Source organism: Vanessa cardui, chromosome 3 (assembly GCF_905220365.1).
Source record: "Vanessa cardui chromosome 3, ilVanCard2.1, whole genome shotgun sequence".
Lineage (NCBI taxonomy): Eukaryota > Metazoa > Arthropoda > Insecta > Lepidoptera > Nymphalidae > Vanessa > Vanessa cardui.
Window position 1 is genome coordinate 6,265,191 of NC_061125.1, and position 27,129 is coordinate 6,292,319.

At 33.6% G+C, this 27,129-nt stretch overlaps 1 protein-coding gene across 2 annotated transcripts in view; it reads left to right on the plus strand.

Moving 5' to 3' along the window:
* Positions 1-27,129, plus strand: part of LOC124543587 (lysine-specific demethylase 3A-like) — a 130,163-nt gene that overhangs the window by 80,739 nt on the left and 22,295 nt on the right. For both annotated transcript variants that reach the window (XM_047121831.1, XM_047121832.1), the window contains one exon: positions 12,673-12,714. In XM_047121831.1, coding sequence (XP_046977787.1) covers positions 12,673-12,714 — 42 coding nt within the window. The remainder of the gene's footprint in view (positions 1-12,672; positions 12,715-27,129) is intronic.

A 27,129-nucleotide genomic window follows, 5' to 3' on the forward strand; every position in this document is an offset into this window, starting at 1 on the left:
ACTGCGATTGCATTAATCATGGCCGTGTAATCAATCGCAGAACCGTCATTAATGTATTGCAGGCAAATAAATTAGATGATCCCCGCTTGAAGGTTATCTATGTTATTGCGAAGCTTGCGCCGCTCGCCTCTCGATCCACGACAAGCGAAATCCATTTATTATTAGAGTCGTTTGATAACGATAAACCAACGAGGTCAAACGAGAGCGCGCAAAAAATAGAAACGCTGCGCCACCGCGCGTGACTAAAGAGTTGCGATGCAAGCAAGATGGCGCTCACAACTATCTCCCTCTTACAAGTCACGATTAAATCTATCTATTTCCGTCTCACAAGATTCGTTTTCCGTTATTTTTTTTATTACCTACCTGCCTAAATTTTTTGCATATTTTTTTACATCAAATTTCACAAATTGCGCGGACCACAACGACTGCTCGCCTGGTGACTTGTTTTTATTTTGATACCATTCAAATTACAAACGCTATTAGAGTAAGAATATAAAGTAGTAGATAAAATATTCATTAAGATATTAAAACTCATTACTAATTTGGCTAAGCACTTGTCCATTTTATATGATAAATATGTCGTGTACATACGACACACATACTTATCTTATTAAATACATAGATATATGACATCACTATGTATGTTATTAATGTCTCATTACAAACTTATTTGTTTCTGTTGTTTTGTCAGATAAATTTATTATGCTTTTAATTTGTATGAACAATCGTTATTTAACAATTTTCTTATGATTAGTTGTCTTGTTGATTTTAAAAAGGCATGTCAAACTTTCTCAGATTATTTTTGTTGATCTAAGACAAAAAACAAATTTTATATAATTCCAGAAACCCAAGAAGATAATTTTGTGTTGAATGTAAACGAAAGCAGGTATGTGAACATAAAGAAAACAGGACTAAGTAAGACACAAAAAATTGTGGATTTATGGTAGAGCTGGCAACAGCGCTTTAACGTAATAATAATAACAAAGCAGTATAATACTGAGTCACGCATGGCGTGATGGGTCGCCGAGGAAACGATTGTCACGAAAAACATTTATGTACCAACAGAAACTAAATTTCACACGCAACAAATTCATCATTACTAGTATTTGATCTATTCTTTGTTTCCTAGAGAGGATTAGGATTTCTCTTCTAAAATCTTCATAAAGAAACGAACATTCAATGTAGATATCTGAATCTGCATTGGCGATATAAAACCATTTTTCATTTTGAATTAAAATATACTCCTTATTGTAGCGCTAACTTAAAAAAAACAGTTAATGAGAAAGTTGTTCACAATGTTGGGTAGGTACACCAATTTTGTAGATCCTCTTAATTAATGTAAACATAGTAGCCAGATGCGTAGGTATGTGGTAAGAAATATTAACCATTCATTATATCATGATGGCGCCACAAATCTTAGGAACTAATATTTTAGTTCCCATCAAACCGGAACACAATAATATTTAGTATGACTGTGTTCTGTGTGTGTTTTGTGTTAGTGGGTGGTTTGGAATACATACTCAGGCTTACCATCAAGTAAAACACCACGGTGTAAATAATAAAATTGAAAGTATAATTATAGAGTAGCACTAATTTATCTTTCGTTAAAAGGGTGTGCGCCAATCAATAGCATGCGAGTGAGAGGAATGTTGCACAAACAAAAAAAGCACGTGGCGCGCATGAATTGTTCCGCTCCGTTTAGCATTTGTACTCTGTTACCAGGCGGACGCGTGGACACGTGATGTTTTCCGAACGAACCCACTCCAAGATGGCCGCCAATGCCGCCATTCGCTTTCCCACGTCGCGCACCACCACTCCGCATGCTTCATTCTCGTTTCTTTCTATTGTGCATTGCAATTCGCATTTACGTTTTTTGTTAAGTCCATTTGGTCGCATCTTGCAGCATCTGTTACCGCTATCTTACTAACGCGATTCAATTATTTCCTTCAAATGAGCCAACGTTAATAATAAACAGTACGTTCCTTTATCGGTTTTATAAACAAGTATGACATGCCGATTTGGTATCATTAGGCAACATGTGTTAAGAGCAATAGGCGTGAAAACGACACAATGTATTGTTTGTTGATTTTTATATTTCAAAAGCTCGTTCGAAGAATAACATTAAATTTCATTTATTATAAAACTTGTATATTTTGTTTTCTATCTACCTCATATATAATTTAATATTATATGATTCATTTATGTAAACACATTAAGTACTCACATCAGACTATCCACAATTCACATTGTTCTTCAAGAAAATGACAATGATATCATAATAATTCTGAGAACATTTGTTCTTATTACCATTTTTCTTCTATTGTAATATAAATCAATTCAGTCATTATAACTTGATATTAGATTTTTTAATTATAATATACGAATATGTGGTAAGAGAAAATTAATTGAATCTTCGGTGTGGATGTGTGTCACGGCTAAATAACGTGTGTTGTGTTCAAGTACTTGCTCATACATATGTAAGAGGCGCTGGACGGCGCTGATAGTCACCCGCCATTGGCCCGCAAAACTCTCTGAATACTAAACGATCGCCTTTGCAAGTTCTGCATAGAAATTGTCTTTGAATTTGGTTTCCTGTACCGAATTGCCTACACAACAGCAGGAAACCGAAGAGACGTTGACTATTGTATATTTATGGTCGTATACCTTACCTTCCAGTACGTCATAATAAATAATTATAACAACAACATTTAAAGGAAACAATAATGTTTAACATATTGTAATAAACACTTCAACTGTTTTATAATTACTGAGTTTGACCTACTTGCCATTGATAAGTTTAATTTTATGAGCGTAAAATATATGATCAAACGAACTTCTCAAGTGAAGTTCGATCATTATTATATGAGTTGTTTCATTCGAAGATATAATTAACTAGGTAGTCCTTCTAACCTACAAGGTAACGTCGCATATTTAAGAGATTTTTTTTTTTTTTTACTGTGGTACATAATAAAAAATAATTTTTCGTGTACCTACATTATTTCCTTCATCGTTACTGCGCTCAGTATTAGCCTCATTCTTTAAAGTATTTATTTTTGCAAAACTTGTGGGCTTTTGGGAGGGAGGGAATCTATATCTTCGAATGAAACAACTCATATAATAATGATCGAACTTCACTTGAGAAGTTCGTTTGATCATATATTATATTTCGTTGTTTCATTCTTCAGATATAATTAACTAGGTAGATGTTTAGAGATGTTCAAGTTTTGCTCATTTTTATCATAATGAAACCACAATTAATAAATTAATATCATTATTTATTATTATTAGTTTCTCACAATGTTATTGTAATTTAAAAAATTTAATTATTATTGGGTAGTAATAAAGACCTTGCAAAGCTGTCACGATTCTCTATTGGTCGATCGTAAAACTTAGCAAACGTTTCCGAATCGGTGGTCCAGCCCGCCGTCTTACGGATGATATCCACGGAAATTCCCGCAGCACGAGCAGCTGATGTAGCAGCATGCCTTGTACTATGTGCACTAAATACTGACATATCTATACCACATAAATCCATAGTTTGTTTAATCCAACGACCGATAGTTTGAGACGTAACAGCTTTGTGAGGTCTTTTCAAAGTAATAAACAAGTTATCTATATTACTTGGTCTTAAATGTTTAGTCCTATCTATATAATCAACTAAAGTCCTAGCCGGACAAATGCTTGGTTTTTCTAAAAAATAAGGCAATATAAGAATTGGTTGATTTTTTCCTGCTCCTGATGTTTTGATTATATCGAGGATATAAATTCTTATTTCACTTTGAAATAATTTAATATTATTTATTTTTATTAATGAAAATGTTTGCAACCTATGCGCAGTACACAGCGCTAAAAGTATGACAAGTTTTTTCGTAAGCTTTTCCGAAGTAAGGGTTTGATTAGGGTACCAATTTTCTATAGTATTTAATACTACTTGTGGGTCCCAACTATGTCTATATTTAGGTTCACTAGGTCTTAGTCTATAAGCACCTTTCAACATTCGGGAAATACACTCGTCTTTTCCTATATTATTACCCAGAAGTAAGGACAATGCCGAGCGATGACAGTTAAGAGATCCATAGGAATCGCCTTTATGGTACTGATCTGTTATGAATGACATGACAACATGAACCAAGGGATCCATAGGATTAAACTTATTCATGATACAAAAATTCCACCATAGTTTGTAAGTAACGTTATACTGCCGTATAGTGTTGTCTGATAATGACGCATAAACAAGATCTAATGCTTGGTTGGGAACGCCCCGCCTGGAGAATGCGAGCCGCAAAGTATGGCAGCTCCCAGGGTAGGCTGTAGGCTCTGTCCTTGCTTCTGTGACCTGTCATCATATAAAATACCATTGTTAATAAATAAAATTTCAGATTTTTGTAATTTTTGCAATAATGGAAACCAAGGCTGGGAGGGCCAGTAAGGAAATACTAGAATCCCGGTGGATTTATCGTGAACGATTTTCTCTAAACATTTTAAAATCAATGTAAAGGGTGGAAAAGCATAGAAATATAAATTACTCCAATTGACCGTAAATGCATCAACATTTACTGCTTCAGGGTCAGGTTTCCATGATATGTAATCTTTGCATTTGGTATTGGTGCGAGAAGCAAACAGATCTATTTGAGGTTGTCCAAACTTATTAATTATTTTAGCAAAGGCAATTGGTGATAGTTCAAATTCAATATCATAATTTATTCTCCTTGATTCTTGGTCAGCTTCTTTATTATCCTTCGTATTTATATAAGATGCAAATAACCAAAGTTTGCGTTTTTCGCACCATTGCCAAATAATTTTAGTCAAATTATTGAGATGTGGGTATTGTATCCCACCTAAGCGATTTATATAGCTAATAGCAGTAATATTATCTACCCGTAGGAGTATATTACAGTTACTTTTCGTTTTTGCAAAACATTTTAAACCAAACAAAACCGCAAGTAATTCTAAATAATTAATATGAAATACTTTTTCACTATCTTTCCAAAGTCCATTTGCTCGTTGATTATTGCAAAATACACCCCAGCCAGATCTAGAGGCGTCGGTAAAAATTTCTAGCTCATAATTTCTTATTTTTAACGGACAGAATGTTTGATAAACATTTTGTTTCCACCATAACAAGTCTGGTTTGATTACCTTAGAAAGTTTAATCTTAGTGTCATAATTTTGTGACTTTTTAAGTAAAAGATATTTCTGTCTTTCGAATACTTTTGTGTATAACCACCCGTATCTAACAGCTGGACATGCAGCTGTCAGTACTCCAATGAATTGAGCAAATTCACGTATAGAACATGTGGGTAATTGTAAATATTTCTCAACTAATCTCACTATGTTCCTTCGCTTTTCTATTGGTAATGAAATTGACATATTTAATGTATTAAAAGTAAAACCCAAAAATTTACAACTTTGTTGAGGTTCGATACAACTTTTTTGATAATTTATAACAAAACCTAAGCATTCAAGTACCTGCATAGTAACTTTTACATTGTTCAAGCAATCTACGTAATCTACACCAATACACAATATGTCGTCTAGATATATTACAGACGTATGTCCCTGTCTTCGTAAATAGCTCATTACCTCTTTCATAATTTTAGTAAATATTCTTGGCGCCACTGATAAACCATAAGGCATGCCTTTAAATTCGTACATATTTATTTCTGAATTTTTATTTTTAAAAATAAATCTGAGATATTTGCGATAACTTTGTGCGACTGGAACTAAAAGATAAGATTCTTTTAAATCAATTGTTGCAAGAAATCCACCTTTACTTATTAATTTTGCCGCTGTTCTGTAATCCTCCATTTTAAAATGAATTTTAGGTATAAATTTATTAAAAGATTTTAAATTCAAAATAAACCGTTTTTGTCCATTTTGTTTCGGTGCCAAAAATATTTTAGAAATGTATTGGTCTCGTCTCGTTAAACATAATGAAATAGCGCCTAGCTCTAATAATTTATCAATTGCTATTTGTATGTTTTGTTGATCAGCGTCGTTAAAACTACTATATGGAGTTGAAACTTGAGTTACGTGACTAAGAAGAGGTATTGAGATACCATCGCGAATCCATTTTAAAATAACACAATTGGTTGTAACTTTTAACCAACAATTATAAAATAATTGTAAACGACCAGCATGTACCTCTATGGATATCGGTGCTGCTGATGAGTGCGTTGCTTGCTCGAGTGGCTGGGTCGTGGTAGCAGTGCTGTGCCCGTAGGGAGCGTTCGACGTATCGTTGCCGTCGTCGAAGCTCGCATCCGTGATCCTGTGCGCCCCCCCCTGTTCGATGGGAACCGGGGAGGGCCCGACCAGTTTCCCTGTCGAGGTCGTGTAGCGACGGAAGGAGGTTTCGAGGGAATAATATTCTTCTTTATTGACAAACCTTGTTTTTCTATAGTCTTGGCTGCTTTGATCTTCTCCGAAAGGTTATTACCAAAAAGTGTTTCATCTCTTTCATTATTATCAATAATATTTAAAATTGACTTGTCTAAACTAGGCGATAGTAATTTAATTCTAGTATCACTATCCTGATAGTGCAAGTCTGACAAAATACGAATTGCATCCGAGAGTATTTTGATGGCTTTAATTTTATCCTCATCCGTTAATAGCAATGTCACTGCTCTGTTAATACTTGTTATACCCACGCCTAATTGTTGTTGATAATTTTCTAATTTTTTGTCACGTTGTCTTAGAGAATCAGTAATTGCGGCTGAAATTTCAGCGTTCAACGATGGAGCTTTCAATAACTTACAGTTACTCGGTATTGAATAAGATGTCACAAGTTTTTCGCGGACATCCTTAGGTAGGCCTCTACGTAATATAGGAAGCCACCTTAGGGCTAAGTCATGGTGAATATCTTCACCGTATTGAGGTACTTCATTAATAGCATCTCCTAGCGCTTGCAAATACTCAGGCGTCAAGTTTGCTGATTCTCCGTGTAATTCGCCGTCCGAGGTGGGTAGATCGAGAATTGTATTTGTTCTCAAATCCGAGACTTCTGTTTGAACCTCTGGGGATTCAGAATGTGGCAGAATATTTTCAGTTGCTACGGGCACCTCAACATCTGCAACATAATGAGTTCGATATTGAACAAATTTTCTACTTGATTTTGACTCTCGGCCAACATTCAAGTATGCATTCCTTCGTTTAACTCTCGGCTAAACTCAGGATGAAAAGACATCATAATGACTCTGGATTATTCATATTGCAGATAAAATATAAGGCTTACCTGAATTATCGTCAGATGAGTCGGATTGAATGATTATACGACGTTTATTGCGTCGGTTACATTTTTCTTCCAACTTCTTAATTTTTTCTTTGTAATAATTAATTTTATCGAGACTTTTTCGTTTCGGCATTATGTCCTTGTAATGATAAACTTTCTTATATTTGAAGAGCGCGTGCGATCGTTACCTCGCATGAAAAAAGAATGAGGCTAATACTGAGCGCAGTAACGATGAAGGAAATAATGTAGGTACACGAAAAATTATTTTTTATTATGTACCACAGTAAAAAAAAAAAAAAAATCTCTTAAATATGCGACGTTACCTTGTAGGTTAGAAGGACTACCTAGTTAATTATATCTGAAGAATGAAACAACGAAATATAATTATTGTCATATGTTGTGCGATTTTGTTATCTCTAGTTACACAAGATAGACGGAAGATCGTAACACACATTGAATTAACTATTTTATTAACATTTTTTTTGATATATTATTCTTATGAGAGAAAAGTTTAAATAGGCATTTTAAGATTGAGGTTTGTTTTGTATTTTTATCGTTACTGTATAACTTTGTAATTAATTATTTGAATTTCACTATATTTTATATGTAAATAAAAGAAAGTATATAGTTATTATTGAAATAAAATGTATTACCAAAAGTTAACAAATTGATTAGTTATTAATGTATGTCGGTCTGATATAAAGATAAACACTACGGTCGGTTGGCCAAGGTGACCTTCATTGCCGCTCAGTTACATCGCAACTTAACGGCTTCCTATTCAATGTAAATTCAGCGAGACCTTGTTCACAACTAATAATCAACTTATTTGAACGCTTTGTCAAAGTTTACTCACTTATTTTAAGTTCCTGCAGCGACTTCAATTTCTTTAAATAACTAAAAGGAACACGTGCTGTAAGCGCCGCCATTTTGCAGTATAAATAGCAAGATGGCGTCAAGCGGTTGGTTGGCGAAAGTACTCGGTAATTATAAGCGGCGCGACGGGAAGGCGTGTAGAAACGAAACTCGAGGATCTATGGCCGGCCGGTGCACGCAATGCTTACTTTGATTTATATCGCTCTCTGGTTTCCACTCGACCGATTGTTCTCCACTTTATGCGCTCGAGACTCGCAAATCTGTTATTGTTTCCGACGGCCATGGGAATAGAGCTCGCGTGGGTTAGCAACGACCTTTATTGGTCCTGTGATACACGTAGAGATTTTTTAATACACCATTCAAGTTCATGGGAACTTTTCTGTTATGTACTTACATATGTATTCAGCGTTAAGTGTCTATATTATAATATTGTTAATGAAGCTGGCCCGTTATCATTGTTTAACCCAACCAGTTACATAATTATTTAATATTTATCGACGATCCAATACTTTGCTATTCAGAGAATTTGCAATTTTAATACGAAGTTTAGCACTTGACTCGGACTGAATTGAATGATGATATCCGATTGACGCAAATAATTTAAATTCAACTCACCTAGAATTATGTTCTTACGTTGAGAGGATTTCTTCCACCTTGATCTGATTACATTCCATAGTTACTAATGTCCTATCCGCATAGATAAAACTTAATGATCGCAAATTTAAATTGCAAACAATTCTTGAATTATACATTCGCGTATGATTTAAGGATTGACGAATTTGCCTTCCGATAAAGCCCATATTCCCCAGACACTTAAAATATTGTTTGTTTATGAGTTTGTCAAAGTACACTAGGATAAAATACTTAATATTATTTTTTATAGCAAAGGTAGGCGTACCACGGAGTATAGACCACTAACGTGGCCCACCTGATAGTAAGTGGTCACCACTGCAGCCATAAGAAATATTTAACCATCTCTTCTTATATGATTTGAGATTTTACGTCCCTTCTGACTATACTCATATTTCAAAACGGAATTCAACAAGTACTAACAATACAATAAGCATTGATTTTCCTTATTCGCAATATAATGTTTGAGGACAGATAGAATGTTTGTCAGTACAATTATAAAATTGATATAATTACAGTATTTTTTGTGTATCAACATTGTTCCAATATATTTACAATAATTGTTGATATCATCAACAATATTGATTTATTTTAATGTACATGTGATTTGATCGCATGTGAAGCGGCACACTACTAAAAACATATTTCATGATATCCGAAAATAGCACAATGATTTACGGGCCACCTAACGATGTAAAAATTTGCAGGTACGATCCTGACCCCTTAGGCTATTGTTGTCCCCACTACTACTAACACACGCTTTATGACTTACGGATAAAGAGGAATTTTAGTGGTTACTACTATTATTTAAAAAAAAACGAAAAATACAACCATGGTACAAAAAGATATCGTTAAGACACTTTATTTTAATTCATGGCCAACTACTTATCAGCTACCTTTAAAATTCGTGTGTTAATGTGTTATACATATACGTTTTAGTTATCGGAAGTACATATTTTTTAACATTTTGACTTTTTATTAGGTATGACCTCATTATGCTAAACATTTATATTTTTATCTTATAACTTGTTTTGTAAATAAAAACTATGTTATTTATGTTTGTATGTATGTATGTATGTATGTTGAAAATTTAAATGAAAATGTACGTAATAATATGATAAATTGTTATTTGTAATTATTATTAATAAATTAATACTGCCCGTTAACATACGTTATGTTGAATAACAAGGGTTCAGTAATTGATGTCCAAGTGTACTTGTAAGTGTATTTAGATACTTCTATAAAATTATTTAAATGTAATAGCTACAAATGGCTATGACGGTTTATTGTTTCATTTCTTTTGTCTCTGAGTCACTCTTTGAACTGTTAGTTATGTATTTGTTGATGTTGCTGTTCAACAGAACGCCCCAAGACAGAGAGAACGTATGCCAACTCGTTTGACCTCATTCCCGCGAATGCTAGCTCTGCGTAAACTCATATTGGGTTTATGAAAACATTGCTATTTTTAGTTCGTATCAAGCCGCACCAGACCTCTCTAAATTATTATTTCTCTGTTTTACAACAAGGAGGTTTGCCAAGTGCAGTCTCGTTCTTCAATACCTACTCATCATCGCCGGTTTAATTGACGATAAACAGATCTGGATGTATGAGAAATTAATGTATACATTTGTTTAGTAATTTAAAGTTTTCGTTCTGTACTTTTTTCATATTATTATATATTCAGTTAATGTTTGTCTTGTTTTCGATTTACATTATATTTCAAAGTGTCCACTTTTTGAACGGAGAAATATAAATACGAATTATTTTTAATCATTTAATAACTATGGATAAAAGAAAACTCAAATATGAATGTTGAAAATCCAGCGTTGTTTATTGCAGTTCGCAATATAAAGTAAAAATCAAATATAATTCATCGTTTCAATAAAGGTTAAATTATATCACGATACTACACTGTTCCGTGGATAAGAATCACTTGTATCGAAATTGGATAGATATATTTTCTGTGGCTGTGTACAGAGTTACACTAAATTAGCATTCAAACCTTATATTTTTCATATATATCTTTCCATTATGTATATATATGTATACTTTAACCTTAACGATTCTAACATTTTCACAACCAATAATAACAGTAATAAATTTTCATATTATTTCAAACTCTCATTCTTATTACAAACTTGAGAATAGAATGATTATTATTATTAAGTTTGCTCGAGTGAAATTAGTTCAGCATAACACCCAGGGGGTATATCGGGCAATGCACGCTGTGGGCTCCATTCTCACGTTCTAACCAGTTGTGCGAGTGGTCAGGCCACATACCGATCAAGAAAGGCTCCCGCGGTACCTTTAAGGGAAAAACAGCGTGTTTTTTTGGCCTCCCTCAAGTATGCTGGCTGTTTATTAGTCAGAACCACAAAATAATGGCATAGTATAACAGTTATTTTAAAATGGTTACCTGAATCGATCATAGGAATTTACGCATGTTACATAATTTTAAAGGTTATAAATGTGTGTTTATAATGTGTGTATATTTAAAAAAAACTGATTTATGTATTACTAATATTTACTTCCTTAAATTGATTTGTTCAAAGTCTTCATTTTTTTAGATTAGAGAAGCATCTCGCACTAATATATTTTATTTACCTTTCGCGAAGCCACGACTGGTTAGTGCTAGTTACATGTATTTAAAATATAATAAATTAAATTTAAATTTATTAATATATTTTAATAGACACACAATCAATATTAGAAACTTGTTTCATTTTATTTCAATGAATATATTGAATATATTAATATACTTCCCATACAAGATTTTAAATAAAAAATAATCGCACTCATAACATAAATGTATGCGACATATTTCACATCGATTGGCAGGTGATTGTACTGAGCAGTCAGCACTCGGCAGTCGTTGCATATCATTAAGTGTCTTTTTCTATTGCATAACTTATAAACAGGTTTCTATAAAATGTCAAGTAAGTCATGCGAGCAATAAATAGCCAGCTGTTTTCTCGATTTACGCCTACACTTCAATTATGGATATCTGTTTTTTCGATGAATTAATTGCCTGTCTCTCAAGTCCAGTCCAAATTTGGTCACGGTTTATACGATGGAAAGGGAAATAAGGTTAATTGCGATAAAGAACATGTCGAGTAGCAACGGCTCGACGGGTGCATTGGATATAATAGTAGGTATACCTGATGAAATTGATGACCGGTTTGCAGGAAATTTATTGTTCACTGTATATGTATCGTAAATTAATTATGGTAACTTGAAACAAGTTATTTGTTTGTACAGAAATCAGTAATAAAGCTGATATTTTCATTAGATTTTTTATCTCCAGAAAAGAAAGTATAAGGAAAATATAAGCGCGTATCACAAAGTCATTAGTTCCCTGATGCACATCGCTTTATGGGTTAATACCCTACCGCCAGCTGCGAAATGGTTGACAATCGATGCGGGAGACAGAAATAGATATCATGCTAGTGTAGCCTTTCCGACCACCTTGCTTTAACGTAAAACCACAATCAAGATGTAAGATCTATGTACATCCGTAGTAGGTATATGTTTCACATTTTATTTAGATATTATTTAAATTTATATCGCAAACGTGGAAAATAAAAGCAGAGAGAATCTCATCAAAATATCTATATGACCAGAAACGGCCGAGATAAAATGAACAAATAACATAAGTAAATAAAGAGAGGTTGTTTATTTTCATACCTTTTACTTGCCGAAACAGGTTACTGTAACTGGTCCGCGCCCGTCATTCTTGGCAACTTTATAAATATTCCGTGAATAAATATTGAACTTTTGCTTTGACGAAACGTTTCAGTAACGTCTGTTTATTTTGAGAACGAAAATTTTCATCTATTTTCATCGTTTCATCCAATATCTGTGTTTTGTTTCAATTTATGTGCTTAAGGTTTGTACTAAAGTCTATTTTTGTCGTACTAACAATTTGTATTTTGTTTCAGGTTTATCACCAGAACGTGAATCCGTTGAGATTAATAAAAAAGGTAAACCTTATGTTATTACACTTTGCATCTATATTACACATTCTAGAATAGAATAAATAATTCAATGGGCATATATTAAGAATGTTGCACGTTCAAACGATTTTAATACCAAATTCCCGGCGTACCACTGTCGTCATCGTAACGCAACGTTTCATGTTTTTTTAATGTCACGTTGTATCTAAGGGTGCGCCCACTCCTGTGATATTCAGGATAATGAATATAGTAAAGTATATTAGTCACTCAGTATTTTTATTGTAAAAACACGAAAGAGGTTTTAGCCGTGTAAGAGAACTAGAAAAAAAAGATATAATAATCATGTTACTTGGAATCTATACAAAAGCGTTTTGCAAAGTAAGGTTTAGTAGAACTTCTGATGCAATTTTATTATCATTAATATAAAATTAAACAAACTAATCTACAACGTATTTCATAATACCTGGTACAATTTTAGTAATGAATTGATTGTTATATAAAAATTTCAAAGTTTCTGGTTTAGAAATAACAATAAAATTGTGCACACCGACTCTTACCAGAATGTCTTAAACGTGTTTATATTTAAAAATCGAGATCAGCGTCCCTAATTTCACATTCAAATCAGTATCTTTGTTTGTCCAAGCGACATCTGCGTATGTATGGACCACTTATACTTCACACTGGACTGGCTTAAAAAATCAGAGGTCATAGCGGACGACAAATACATTTGTTATTATTATTTCCACATCTAAATTTCAATTAGGCGTCCGAGTAACGGGGTCACATCTTTTTCGATAAGCGTTTTTACATAAATCTTTATTCGTTTTATTTTCTTATTCATTTCGTACTTTCGTTAAATCTGTTTTTTAAAACGTACGGTACCAAATATTATACCTCGTTTATTTATCTCAATGTTTGTTATTTAACATTTTAATTTAAGGTTTTTTGTCTTCAACATTAACTACTGATTCAATAAGTCTTGTGTGAATGTAGCCCTGACGAATGTTTTATAGTGACATATTTTAATTTCCTGAGTATATTCGCTATAAATTATGAAACTAATTTTATTTCCGTTGAACATTGTAGCATAAAATATTCAATAGCTCATGTCTGTCGTCGTGTTATTTGCCATTCATTCCGCGAATCGATATGACTAGTGCCTATTGATCCACGCTAAAAATAACATTGAGAAAAAGGCCAACTTAACCGAAGCGATAACAGGCTTTGGTTGGGATGCGTCATCACGAATCTCATGTTCGTGTATATGTAGATGTATAACTAAATGAATATTCATCGCACGAAACGCCCCGAAACCATTTTATGGCGAGTAGAACCGGTCTTTCGATTTTTTGTTCGTGTTATTTAAGTTGACTTGGGATCGTGCGTCGAAGCAATTACGCTTGTTATGGCCGCAACTTTACGATAGAATGTATTTATGTTTATGAACACCTGCTTATTTATGCGTGAGCGCAGACTGGACGGATATGATTAATCTAAAACAAGTATTTATTACTGCGGGCACGTTCGTTCGATATGACAGGATAGTTTTATCGATGCAGCATGGAAGTCGAGATGGAAATACGACACGGCGACTTTAATTTATACCGTGTAATGGGGAGGAGCGATAACAACCGTCAATCGGATGGCGCAACAATAGGCCGTCCGAAGTGATTACTAATTAATCGCTATACGGAATTCTGTTTAAAAGCTTCCGTGTACTAATTACGTTACATAGGTGAAAATTATTTCGCAATAAACAAATGTAACGAACACGAAATTCATATCGAATAATCTATCATCCAAGTAGGATAGAGTTGAAGAAGCAGTGTGCATTCACAAATAAGCCGATGAAACTTTCTATCGCAACATTGACATTGATGTATGTTCAATTTATGACACGCTCAATTGTCAGTCAGCACAAAAGAATTCGTGAACAATGCTCACTGCGATATGACTGAGGTCAACTAAACTAGTCGGAGCAGTATTATTTTGTAGCTTATCTCGAGTTGAAGAAAGTCGCGGTGAAAGTCCGCCGCCGTTGCTAATTCGCTCGACCAATAAATACTTTCCGTGACATAACACTCAACTAAACCGGTTTTCGTTCGCATTATACAATCTTTTTTATATTCAACACAATTAAATGGTGTTTCTCAATAATAATACCACACATCATATATCAGAGTTGAGAAACTTACCTGAGCCTTTTGTGTTGTTTTTTTCTACTGACTGGCAGGCTGTTACACTTAAATAATAATATTGCGCCGCGTTCCTTCAAGAAGTACTGTTATTATAAAGTTACCTGTCCGTCGTTGTATTTTGATATCGTTTTTCTAATTTGTTATTTATTGCAATCGAATTGAATTTGTAATTAACTTTAGACTAGTGTTTATAGTAGAACACTGTAAATGTATGTTAACGTAATAAACATACGTGAACGGCGTTTAGTTTTTATAAAGCTAGTTAAGTCAAGGTAAGCCGAGGCGGCGACTGTACCGTTATAATTGGCAGGCCCCCGCACTGCCAGCGCTCAGCTCCGACGGTTGTCTTTATTGCATTAATGAGCCCGCATATCGAAGGGTCATCGCCCTCCAACCGGATCTAAAAACCGCCATTAACTATCATCACTTTGCAAAATATATTTATTGATTATATAAAAGTATTACTTGTTCTAAATTATAAATTCTAAATAAAATAGTCTATTAAAATTCAGAATAACAGTTTTTTTCGATGCACAACCTTTACCCGTCTGTAAGGACATCAGGTAGACGGTCTCAATAAAAACAATAAATACATCTCATAAATAAGACAAAATGCCATATTGTTGTTATTAAAGTGATAAGATCAAAGAGCGTTATCGCTTTCTTTTTCTTTAATAAAAATATTACTTATTTTGTTATCTGTAATAAAGAGACGTGTTTAGTTCCTAATCGGTTTCCTACGTGATCGATCGATCGTTCTGTCTCGTACAACTTGTTACTATAACAACATCGATAAGACATAAAAGGGTCAATTTGCCTATACATTTTATTTTACCGGAACTGCTGTGTGATTATTATTCATAATTGTCCAAATAGTGAAACCAGCAACTATTCAGATACATTTACACCCGATAGTTTGTTATTGTTCCATCCCACTTATTATGGGTTATGGGGATCACGGGGATTATGGGATTCAAAATTAAAATTAGCCTATGATAATATATTATTGATTTTTATCGGATATATAATGTCAACAAAGAATATGCTTACAATCTTAAATATTTTTAAGAATGAATACCCTTACTGTTTGTAGTTATTGACAAAAACAATGCACTAGGAATTAAATCCGGGACCTCGACGACAATAAAGACTATTAGCACAATAGTCTTTATTATTGATGCCACGGAGACAAGTGGTCGGCGTCCTTTTTGACATTGAAAAAAATATACGAACAGATTAAATTGTATCCTAAGTATTTGTAATATGCATAGATATTATATTATTAAAAAAAGTACGTCGAACATACGTCATATTGGGTATTTGTGTCAATCGAGCTATTTATACATCATTCGATGACGTAAATCACGAACTCTCGACAAGATTGTAATAAGCTTATAACAACACAGATATGAATTTTCCATCAATCGCATAATTAAAACCTTACCTCTGATCGGAATTCCCGTACCTCTACAATTACCTTGTTCAAAACAAGTTGATATAGTGATAATTCATAATATTGTAACAAGATTAAAATTAAAATAGCTTTACATTTATTTTACATTACTTATATTTAATATAGGTATACTTATTTAATAATGTTAAAGATAATATATTTTATACTACAGGTTGAGTGCAAAACTGTTTTTATATTTTTAAAAAGGAACACAAATTAAACAAAGAAATCCTAGGACTAAGTGAATAATTAGGTTCGAGTTCCTTTTATTTACTGCTTTTTGACGCCGTCCAGGGTCAGAATAGCGCAGTGTCATTAAGGAACGCCCGCGCACCTGCGGTGACCGGTCGAGCAAGTTTATCCGTCTACCTAGTGTAGTTATGAAACATTATTTTATCGCCAGCTTCATTTTATCTTACCGCTTGCGCAATAATTGCCGAGATGCTCACACTACTCTCCAACACTGAACTCGTTCACTGAGCTATAATGCTGATCTCTTTTAGATAACGACTCTTTAGTGCTTTGTGCTAACGGAATATGGGATAAAATTTAATTATGTCTGCATGCATTATTTTCAAACGTGGTACAGTTTGTTTACGCTAGATTTCTAAGCGATATTCCGCTAATTAGACTATTATACGAGCTAAAGTTGTGCCAAATTAAATTTTATTTAATTAAATCGTATTGCGTGACTATGTTATGTTGCGTAATATAATAAATTTTATTTTACATAATGTCAGGTATTAACAATGTCACGGAATGAATTGTATTTATTCTATAATGTAGACTGCACATCAGCATCACAATAGCATTATATGATTGACACCTTTTTGCTCTTTAAAAAGATCGAATGATTTATAAATAATTCATTGCAAAATAGAAAGCGATTACATCAATAATTATAAGTTGATTAGTGAGTATTTTTTGCTAATTTGATTACTCACACGATAATCATCTTTGAATATTCGAAATTTTTAAGTTTTTATATTTCTTTATCTCCTTCATTTTAACTTGTTTTCGTGGTGCGATCGGAATATTGGATTTATTTGATATAGCCGAATCGAATTGAAAACAAGATGGCGGCAGCGGTCGGTCCAGTCGTCACGATCTGCGCCGGAGTGTAGGCGGCTACTTTCTCCTAACGGGATCCGCTCCCTCCCTCCGTACACCCGCACCCACTATTCATCTGCGGAATCACCATCGTTACGGGTTATGTCTGTGAAGTAATACACATTTTCTTGATGTTAAACTTATTAACAACACAAACATTACACTAGTAGTTATTTTTATAATATTATATCATAAAGTAGAAAGTCGTTTATATGTCTTTTGGGAATTATCCAAAACATCCACCTAAAATATTACTTTCACATAATCTCGATCTTTAAAGCAACAATTTATTCTTATTATTCCGACAAATTGATTAAAATATTTCTTTAACTTTTAAGTAGGTAATAGAATATGATTTTTTGAAAATGCTTGAATCCAATTAAATTTCCAAAAATCTGCCGTTATTCATATTACTTTAGTTGTATGGGGCGAAATATATTTTTTCCATATAATATAAAGTTATTTAAAATATCGTACCTCCAGGGAAAGGCGATAGGAGCATTTGTAAGCCTCGTCGAGATCATCTCGCCCCGGGGGACTCACGAATCAAAGGTCGAGCCACGATCTTTATTCTCTTACTTTAGCGTCGACACGAACTCGTTGAACGATGTGCTCGTAAATATAATGGAATTGATAACTACAAGTTTATGTTTGTGTAAAATGTTGTATCAATAGTCATACTCTCATATGACTATGTTACGTCAGAGTCATGTAATCGAAACGTGACGAGAGATATGATTATTTACCGACATAATTCGTCTTGATGTTTTGACGTGACAGCGCCAGTAATTATAGAATCGTTTGATGTCGCAGCTTGCGCGAACAATCACATTATACTTAAGACATAGGCTGTTTTTAATTATCCCGTTATAATTTACACGAGACTATTGACTTAAAGCTAAATTACTGATAGGTAAATACATGTTTATGTTGAAGATTGCATATTGTTCTTTCTTAATTATTAATAAGGAAATAATATTTTAGGTTCGCATTTCAAATAACTATTCTAAACATCAAGAGAAACAAAAATAAAACATTTCTCTGATATTACCGCCAACCCAAGATGAATCACAGTAAACTATTTTATTGACTCTTGGATTTATTTTTATGCGATGTAAGTCGCAACAGTGATTTACACAGCATAGTAGTTATTTCAACTGTACCAACATAAAATACGAGTGCCACTTTTCTACGACCTTTACATCTCCGCGAAGAAAGTGTTTGGCATCGATCCAATTCGCTCTGATCTTGTCGGAACTGCATAGTTTTGTAATATCCAATAAAGCGATCAGGGTAACTGATACTTGGCTTACGATATATTAAAATATGCTAACAATAACACTATCTAAGAGTTGGTGCCCTCAATCGATTGTCATTATTAAATAAAATCTCATTTAAGTATAATTATTATTCATTCAAAATCACTCCAACTTCGACTTTTAAAGTTACAATATTATTAATTTCCTTTCGTCATAAAAACGCATTCTATCGAAAGCTCGATCACAAAGCGCGAAGACAACAAAAAGCTACTGCACAAAAAGGCTCGACCACGTCGGTCTGTAGTTGTGCTCACGACTTGCATTATTCCACCGTATGAAACGGAACGCACATGTGCGGCAGATGTTCGGGGTTCTTTTTTCAAATGTGTTATTGCGGCCCCTCCATCCCCACCTCGCCAACGCCACCCCGTTGAGCAGTCAGTGACCTCTTTTTGTCGATTCAGGGGGCACTTTGCTCTGTTTTTGACCTGTTTCGTTAGAAAAGTTGTTTTGTTTTACAATTTGTTTGAAATAATTTCAAAACTAACTCATATCTATCTAATGTGAAGATAAATGTTTTGTTTAAGCGATGTTTGAACATCGAACTGTTTGAGATATAAATACGACTTTGCGTGTGTGAACACGTGTTTCGCCTCGTGGTTTATATGGGAGGGTTGATTATTATCCGACGAAGCAGGACAGGTTCTTAGTTTTCAAGGTTAATTCTCACAGCTGTTCCTTATATTGTTACTCAATTACACAAAGGGAGTTTGTCTGAATAGGCTATTTTAAGAATGTTAAATGGTTTTATTGCTCATAGCAAATACTTATATTAAACGAGCATGAAATAAAGCAGTGAATTCTGGTTTCGTAATTACTATGGAGGCAAAAAGCTATAAATAAGCCTTATTGCTTTTGCGATGGCTGAATCTTTAAGTTCAATATCCGAAAGATTTAGCGGACGTTTAAAATGGGCACTATAAAAGAAATATAACCATTTGCATCGCGCAAAAATTCCGAAATATTTAAGTCATTCGTAATTTTTTGCTCATCTATTTAAAAATCTTACGTGTGGCGTTACATTAAACAATCTTCATCTTTAAATAGGACGTATACATTCCATTTTGGACTGACTTCGTAGTAGAACGTTATTCCCAATCTCCAATGAACAAGACTCGAGATTCGACGAACGAAATCGTGCGTTTCTTTGCAAGCGCGTTTGCCAAAGCAATAAAGAAACTAGTAAAAGTTGTATAATGGCTTTCATTTCCTTTTTTGCTTCATTTTAGCGTCTGATCGAGTTGTAACACGAATTTACTTAATAGTTGTTCTATATGAATTAATAATATATTCGAAATAAATTATTTATAAATTGTCGAGTATATTACAAAATGAATATGTTTAAAGTGCATTCGGTTTATAATTTTACGAATGCAATAATATGGCATTAGAACATAGTATGACATTTACAATCAAGTGCCACAATATACGTTAACATACTTTTCTTATATCTGGTTTGCAATAACAAATTAAACGGAGTATTTAATCAATTATTTGTTAACTTGCTAATGAAAGGAAATCGTTTAAATTGAGCTAGGGACGTAGATTTATTTACAGAACTTGTTATCGATATCAAAGTTCCTCCTGTCACTAGATTTCTTGCACTGCCACGACTGCGGCGACGGCCAGACAGGGGACCGATTTATCAATTATTTATACCCGCTTGACTTTTAAAAGGATTATTTTTTTGTTTGAAGTGGTGTTCCCGTCTTTAAATCAAAATCGCAATATAAACCAATTTATTAGTTCCTATAGTATTTGATGCCAACTATATACGAAGTAATTTACTTGTAACGGTTAACATAATTATAGATTTCCTTGAACTAGTAGGTAAAAACTCGTCTTATAAACAAATCTATAACAAAAAAAGGTAGTTTTATGTGCAAAAAAACATATTACTACATGTATTTTAATATTTATGTTATGGTCAGTGTCGAAAACACCATTACGTACACCGAGAGAACTAATCTCCTTTGGCATTATGTTTACAAATTCTGTGGAAATGAATCGAGTGCGCGCTAGTATTTGTAAACAGGCAGTCAGCGCACCGGGCACGGCGTGCATGGCTCCTAAAATACTTCAAACAGGAATTGAATTCGCGCCAACTGGTGTGCGTAGACGACGGCTCGTGCTCCTATCGTAAACTTTTCAATATACGACTTATCATTTTATTCTCGTACATGTCTCTTGTGTTCTTTCAATTTACGAGTATAGCGGAGATAGGTGACAGTGACGTCGGTTAACGAATACATATGTACGTTGACAATGTTTTTTGTCTTTTTGTTATTAATAAACTTTGAGGAAGCATGATCTAAAATATTATGAAATATTTAAAAAAATAAACCTATTTCATCATGCTGCTACTTGTCGTTTGGTACTATAATTAATTGAATTTCAACGTAATTAGATACGAGCAGGTTTTGCTCTGGAAATTTACACTAATAAAGCACATGGAAATTTAACGGGCCTAATAGGTTTGAATCCGCAGTCGTCGCTCAAGATTCCCTCTTTCTAACCACTGGGCTATCCCGATTCTCATGGAAAAATAATACTTAAAAATGGTTAAGAGGGTATATTTTTATTGGTGGCGTAACGCTGTTCAATATGCCCCGTCTGTATTCTATTAACCTTGCCGGCGTTCGACGTTGACTATCGCCAATAAACTTCATGATTGATTGCGCAACACTATTTGCACAATTGTCGATAAAACGATACAAGACAAACACGAAAAGATGACGTTACGTAATATTCTCGATTGTTTTCTCGGCAAAAATATGCGTGCTTATAAATTACAATACATTATCTTTCGAACAATATCTGAAAAAACAGACCGCACAAAATATTAATACGTCAATGGTTAGCGTTATACGTATTGTAAATTTTGATTAGCTTTTCTTATTATACTATATATAGCTTATGTCAGTGTGTTTACAATATTGTATTCATAATACTTTATGTTACAACCACAATTTATTTATTCACCTCTAAATGCCCTTCAATAATCTAATAATTTACTAAGGAGTGTTACAGGTAATTTCTTCATAAGTTACAAATATAGAATATGATACCATATAGTTCTTAAGCAGAACATTATTTCGTTAAAGCATTAGTTCTTTTATTTATTGTTATGTTAACACATATTTTACTACGAATCCCATTCCTTGCGTTCACAATTTATAAATAATGTTATTTATTATGAAAACTGGTGAGTGTAGCCGTTGGAATGTTTTGTTATTTGCGTTTAGTCTGGCGATTGAATGTACGCGGATGTGGAACGGTCTGCATCAAGCTAGAATCTAGAATATACCTACATCGTTTTATTTATCGGCCTCCCGGGTGACCTATTTTGATCCTGCGACTGTATTTCGTTGCAGCGACACATCGACTAATTTATGTATTCACAATTTAAATATCTCTTAAACCACTGCTGAATGTAAAGATATTAAATTGCAACATACTAAAACAACTTTCCTTTTGAGCTCTTAATGTATCTGTGACATTTAAGTAAATATTGTTTTAACTGCATAGCTCGGTTTTTATTGCAACACTCACAAAGTATAGACCCCATGCCGTATGTACTTTAATTTTAGTGTTAAATGTTTTTACATTGTTTCTGTTGCCGTGAAACCGGTCCTCGGGTAGTCACGCACATGGTTTCGAAGAAATAAACAGTTGATTGAATTGATATTCAACTCACATCGTTATCGCTCACCACAACGTCGCCGTCTCAGGCTGCATCGTTGGCCAACTAAATAATTCCAACTCTCCAATGTGGGCGCTTCATGTTTCTTGTTACCGACCACCGTTAGTGAAAACTACGTTAATTACTGTCGATCCGCTGCTGACGATTCTCTTGTCTTAGGCACAGAAAACGTAAGTATTTTCTGAAACTAGACTAAGCAGTCCCCAGAACAAAAATATAACTATTTTAGTAACGGCCTAAAATCAGAATACTACAAATGTATGTATAAAATATTAAAACAAATCAAGGTGAAAAGACGAAATTAAAATGAGATGACCTAAATCAAGGTTACATCAGTTGATGTTTTATGTGAAGGTATGTACAAAGAAGCGCTTAAAGACTCCCGCAGGCATTAATCAGCGCTGTCAGTAACCGTAACCGTCTCCGGGGGATTAGCCGGCGAGATATTCTATTCTACGGCCGTAATTAATAGCTTTTGGCAAATAAATACAGGCGCGGGCGGACGCAAATAAGTTTCTTGATGATGTTATGACGTGATGTCGTAAGTAATAAAATTAATAACAAAGAAATTGTTAGCAGATTGAAATTTCATTATTTAAACATTTGTAAATATTACATATGAAACGTCTATTTATAATTGATTTAAAATTACTACCTACACGAATGTTGAGTAGTTTTGCGTGAGCAGATGATAATTTATTATATAGACAACAATATTTTTTGCCGAAATCTCATATAATAGATACGTAAGGCGTAATGAAATAGCTGTCGAGTAGTCCGAGTCAAGAACCTCGGTATTTAATTAGGTATGAGTTGTGAACGCCCACCGTTTTTGAGCCAACGACGTCTGCCTTATAATAAATTAAGGTTCAAGATTATTTTGATAAAGTAAAATTTAATAAACAATATTTATATTAGAGTATACGAGTTTTTTTATGAATTTAATAAAGAAATCACGTGTCTTCCCGAGAACGGTAATGTAAAGATAGCGAGGCGATCTCAATTTATTTTGCCGGGTGGACGTTAATTGAGCATGTTGTATGGAAACCAGTTCTACAAGTCTTCTTGTTACGGCGAAAGATATCGTAAAGTAAACATAATGATATGTATTGGGTGCATTAGGACCTGTTACACCATCTACACGGCAATTGAACTCCTTTGCAATTAATGTTTGGAAATTTTGTGAATAGTATTAACGATTCTCACGATCCTAGAATTTAATGATTCCGGTTTTATATGAATTTACGATCGTTTTCCTGTCGTTTGAATAAATGTTTAGTAATTAAATATACTTTTGCAAACTAACGGTTTACTTAGCCATTCATAGTTATATATGATGATTATTTTTGTTGAACAAATATGCAAATGATCTTGAAATATATAAAGTTTATTTACTAGAGAGTACCAGGTTGCTTTCGATTAATAGTATTGTTTATAGAATGTGTTTGTTCCGCTATTTAAGATCAAAATTTGAATTATAGTTATACTTTTTATTACCCGATAATTTTGATTCTTTGATACCTCTCATGTGATAATAAGTATAACATAAATTAAACAACAATTTATCGAAATATAGAAAGTTAATTTTATGAGCTTGACTCGTTTTAAATTACGGTATTAATGTTTTGGACATTGTAAATAAAAGTAATCGTAATCGTTAATAATGAATTTATGTCCACTTATTATAATATATTATTGAACATTTATTACGTTTTCAGTATAAGCAGTGAGTCAGTTAATAAATTAATTTGCAAGTTTAATGTTTATTTCGCATTGAGATAAAACAAGTTAATTAAAATAACAATTTTCCTTGTAATACATATACTAATAATAATTTATTATATATTCTGTGTATTTAATAAAATATTAAGTTAGGACAATGGAACATAACAATAAAATATTCAATGTAAATTCTGTTATACTTAGATACCTAAACTAGGTAAATGTTAAATGATGACAAAAATAATAAAGGTTTTTTTTATATGTGATTTGAAATCAACCTTTTTTCAAATTGAACTAATATAAAACTTACTATAAGTTTGATAAATAATTTTCGAATTTATATAGCACAGCCATATTCAACAGAATCAGCTACGTAATATTTTTTGCACAAATAAACTTAATAAAAAAAGATAGCACACAGAATTCCACAATAATGTTCGTTTTATAAGTTTGCGTATCAATGCGGTTTAGTTCATCTTGCCCTGTACATCGATTTGCATGGTGTCAAGGTTTTTAAATTACCTACTGTGATAACCTTCGGTGTCTCTTTGTTTATTACCAGTCACACAATCAGCTTCCCCTTTGCGTTATCGAGATTATAAATAAGAGAGTAGTGTATTAAATTTTATAATGTGACTAATTATGTAATAAGGGACAAAGATAACTTCGTTATGGAAATGCTACGAGTTTGCTTTCTATTCAACAAAGTAGATTCATCGCTGCACATCTATATATTAGCTATGTAGGTTAAGAAAGTGAAGGCATACAGTATCTGTTGAATACGAAGGTAATATGGTCCCATTCATTGCGCAACTTCTCCATGGATAAGTGGAGCGCGGGTATCATGTCCGTCACGCGCAGCGACTTAACGTTAATAAAAAGTCAATGACAACTTTACTTAGACCTCCTCTTCGCCCTCCGTCGCATTAATTACAATATAAAAACGAAGCGACCTATTGAACTAGCCGGATCTTTCTTGATTGGTCACGGAATATACATTAAAGAACAAAAATGGACGAAATGCGCGAACACCGGAGTCATTGAGACGTGAAAACGAAACTATCACGATCGTAAATCTCACTACTGTAAATGTAAAGGAATGTTACCTTACTACAGTCGTTCTGGCCTACATAAAACTTGTCGATTTTCGCATGATAGCGCTGGCCTTGCCGTTTTAACCGAATTGGCATTTAAATTGAATGTATTGCGATCGAATTTAACCAGCGCAATTCACTAACCGGTTCGTATTGAATTTATTTTAGCGCTGAAGTAGTCGCTAGGCGAGACATTTAATGAGTCATTAGTAGTATTTGATCCACGCCTCGTGTTACATTTCTAGTCGCGTCCGGTGACGAGCATCAGATGTTTGAATTTCGAATGATGTCATAGTTGCATTCGCGTAGTACATACTTCATGGTACTACTATATTTACAACTGTTATCGCTTAATTGAAACATTTAGATTCACAATTCTCGACTATAGACTATAGATGTTTATGCTAATATTGGTCGTATTACTTACCCGATAATATCCCATCGGAGAACACATTGGTCTTTTGCTTATTACAGAAGTTAAATTTAAAGATTTTTATACAAACCTTAATCCCTGATTTCTTTTACCCAGCCTTAGGAGTTTATATAAGATTAAATCACATACAATAATTAATATTATACAGATCCCGAATATGTTAACTTAAAACGGATTAATTTATCTACTTTGTCTCTCTACTCCTCTTCTTTCCAAAAAAAAATAACTTGGTAGTCATCCAGCAATGTGTTAACGGAAAAATGCGCAACACAATCCACAGATTGTTTCACCGCTTGTTATAAATCGGAACCCGATATGTATGTAGGTCGATACGCGATAATAGCAAGAACTCGTTCGTGTCAAAACGTAACGTTATCCAAGCCTTGACGACGCTCGTAAGGAAGGTTATCTCAAAGAGTCTCATTCGATAGGTTTTTATCTTAGCACTACTACATTAATTTTAAAAAGTACAAAAAATTAAATTTTGCAAATAGAAAAGTATTCATATTTTTTCATCACTAAAGAGTAGGGTTAGCGCAGCACAACACTTACACGTCATCAAACAATGACTTTTTACGCGAATAAAAAAGAGTAAATGTAAAGAAAGGCTTGGCATTCATATTGCGTACCCTCTCGCCACAAGGGAAGGGTTGACGTGGAATTTCTACCCACACACGACTCTGCCATTCTCGTGTATCACCTGTAACACGTAGATTGCGACGTTGTTATATAACAATAAAGATCAATATCCCTTGTAGAATCGTGTAATAATAAATGTTTGCATGATGTTAGTCATCGTGCCCTTACATGTCAGATTTAGCCCACTTAAAATTCCCGGTGTTAATTACTTTTTGATTGCAATTTGACGCGCAGCAAATAAATTAAGTGAGGTTCAACTCATTTAAATCGTTATTTGTAATTAATCAATCACGCAAGTGTTAACTGAATTTTAAATCATTATTACTGACTATTTCGTACACTGAAATATATCTTTAACGCTAAAATATTCCATAATAGATGAAATATTTTGTGAAACTAAAAGAACAAGAATAATATGCTATTAAAGAAATCAGCTGCTTGAGGGGACGAGCTTTTGTGAGAATAAATAAAATAAGGGATGTTTAGGTCGGTGGGCGAACGATCTTATCGTCTCCATGGCAATTGCCTGAGAGCGGAAGCTCGCACCGTTATTAGATTAGACTACCATGACTGCGGAGATCAAAGACACGACTATTTAATATATGATAAAGATTCATGTTTATCTTGTATTTATTAAGCTTATGATAACATATCTCATTTAATCTTCTTATCGATCTAACACTAACATTTGGGGTGGGTGGGTATATAATATCTGTATGTTCTCAAGATATATGAGAGTATACACAAAATTAACACAATAATCAAAGCTAC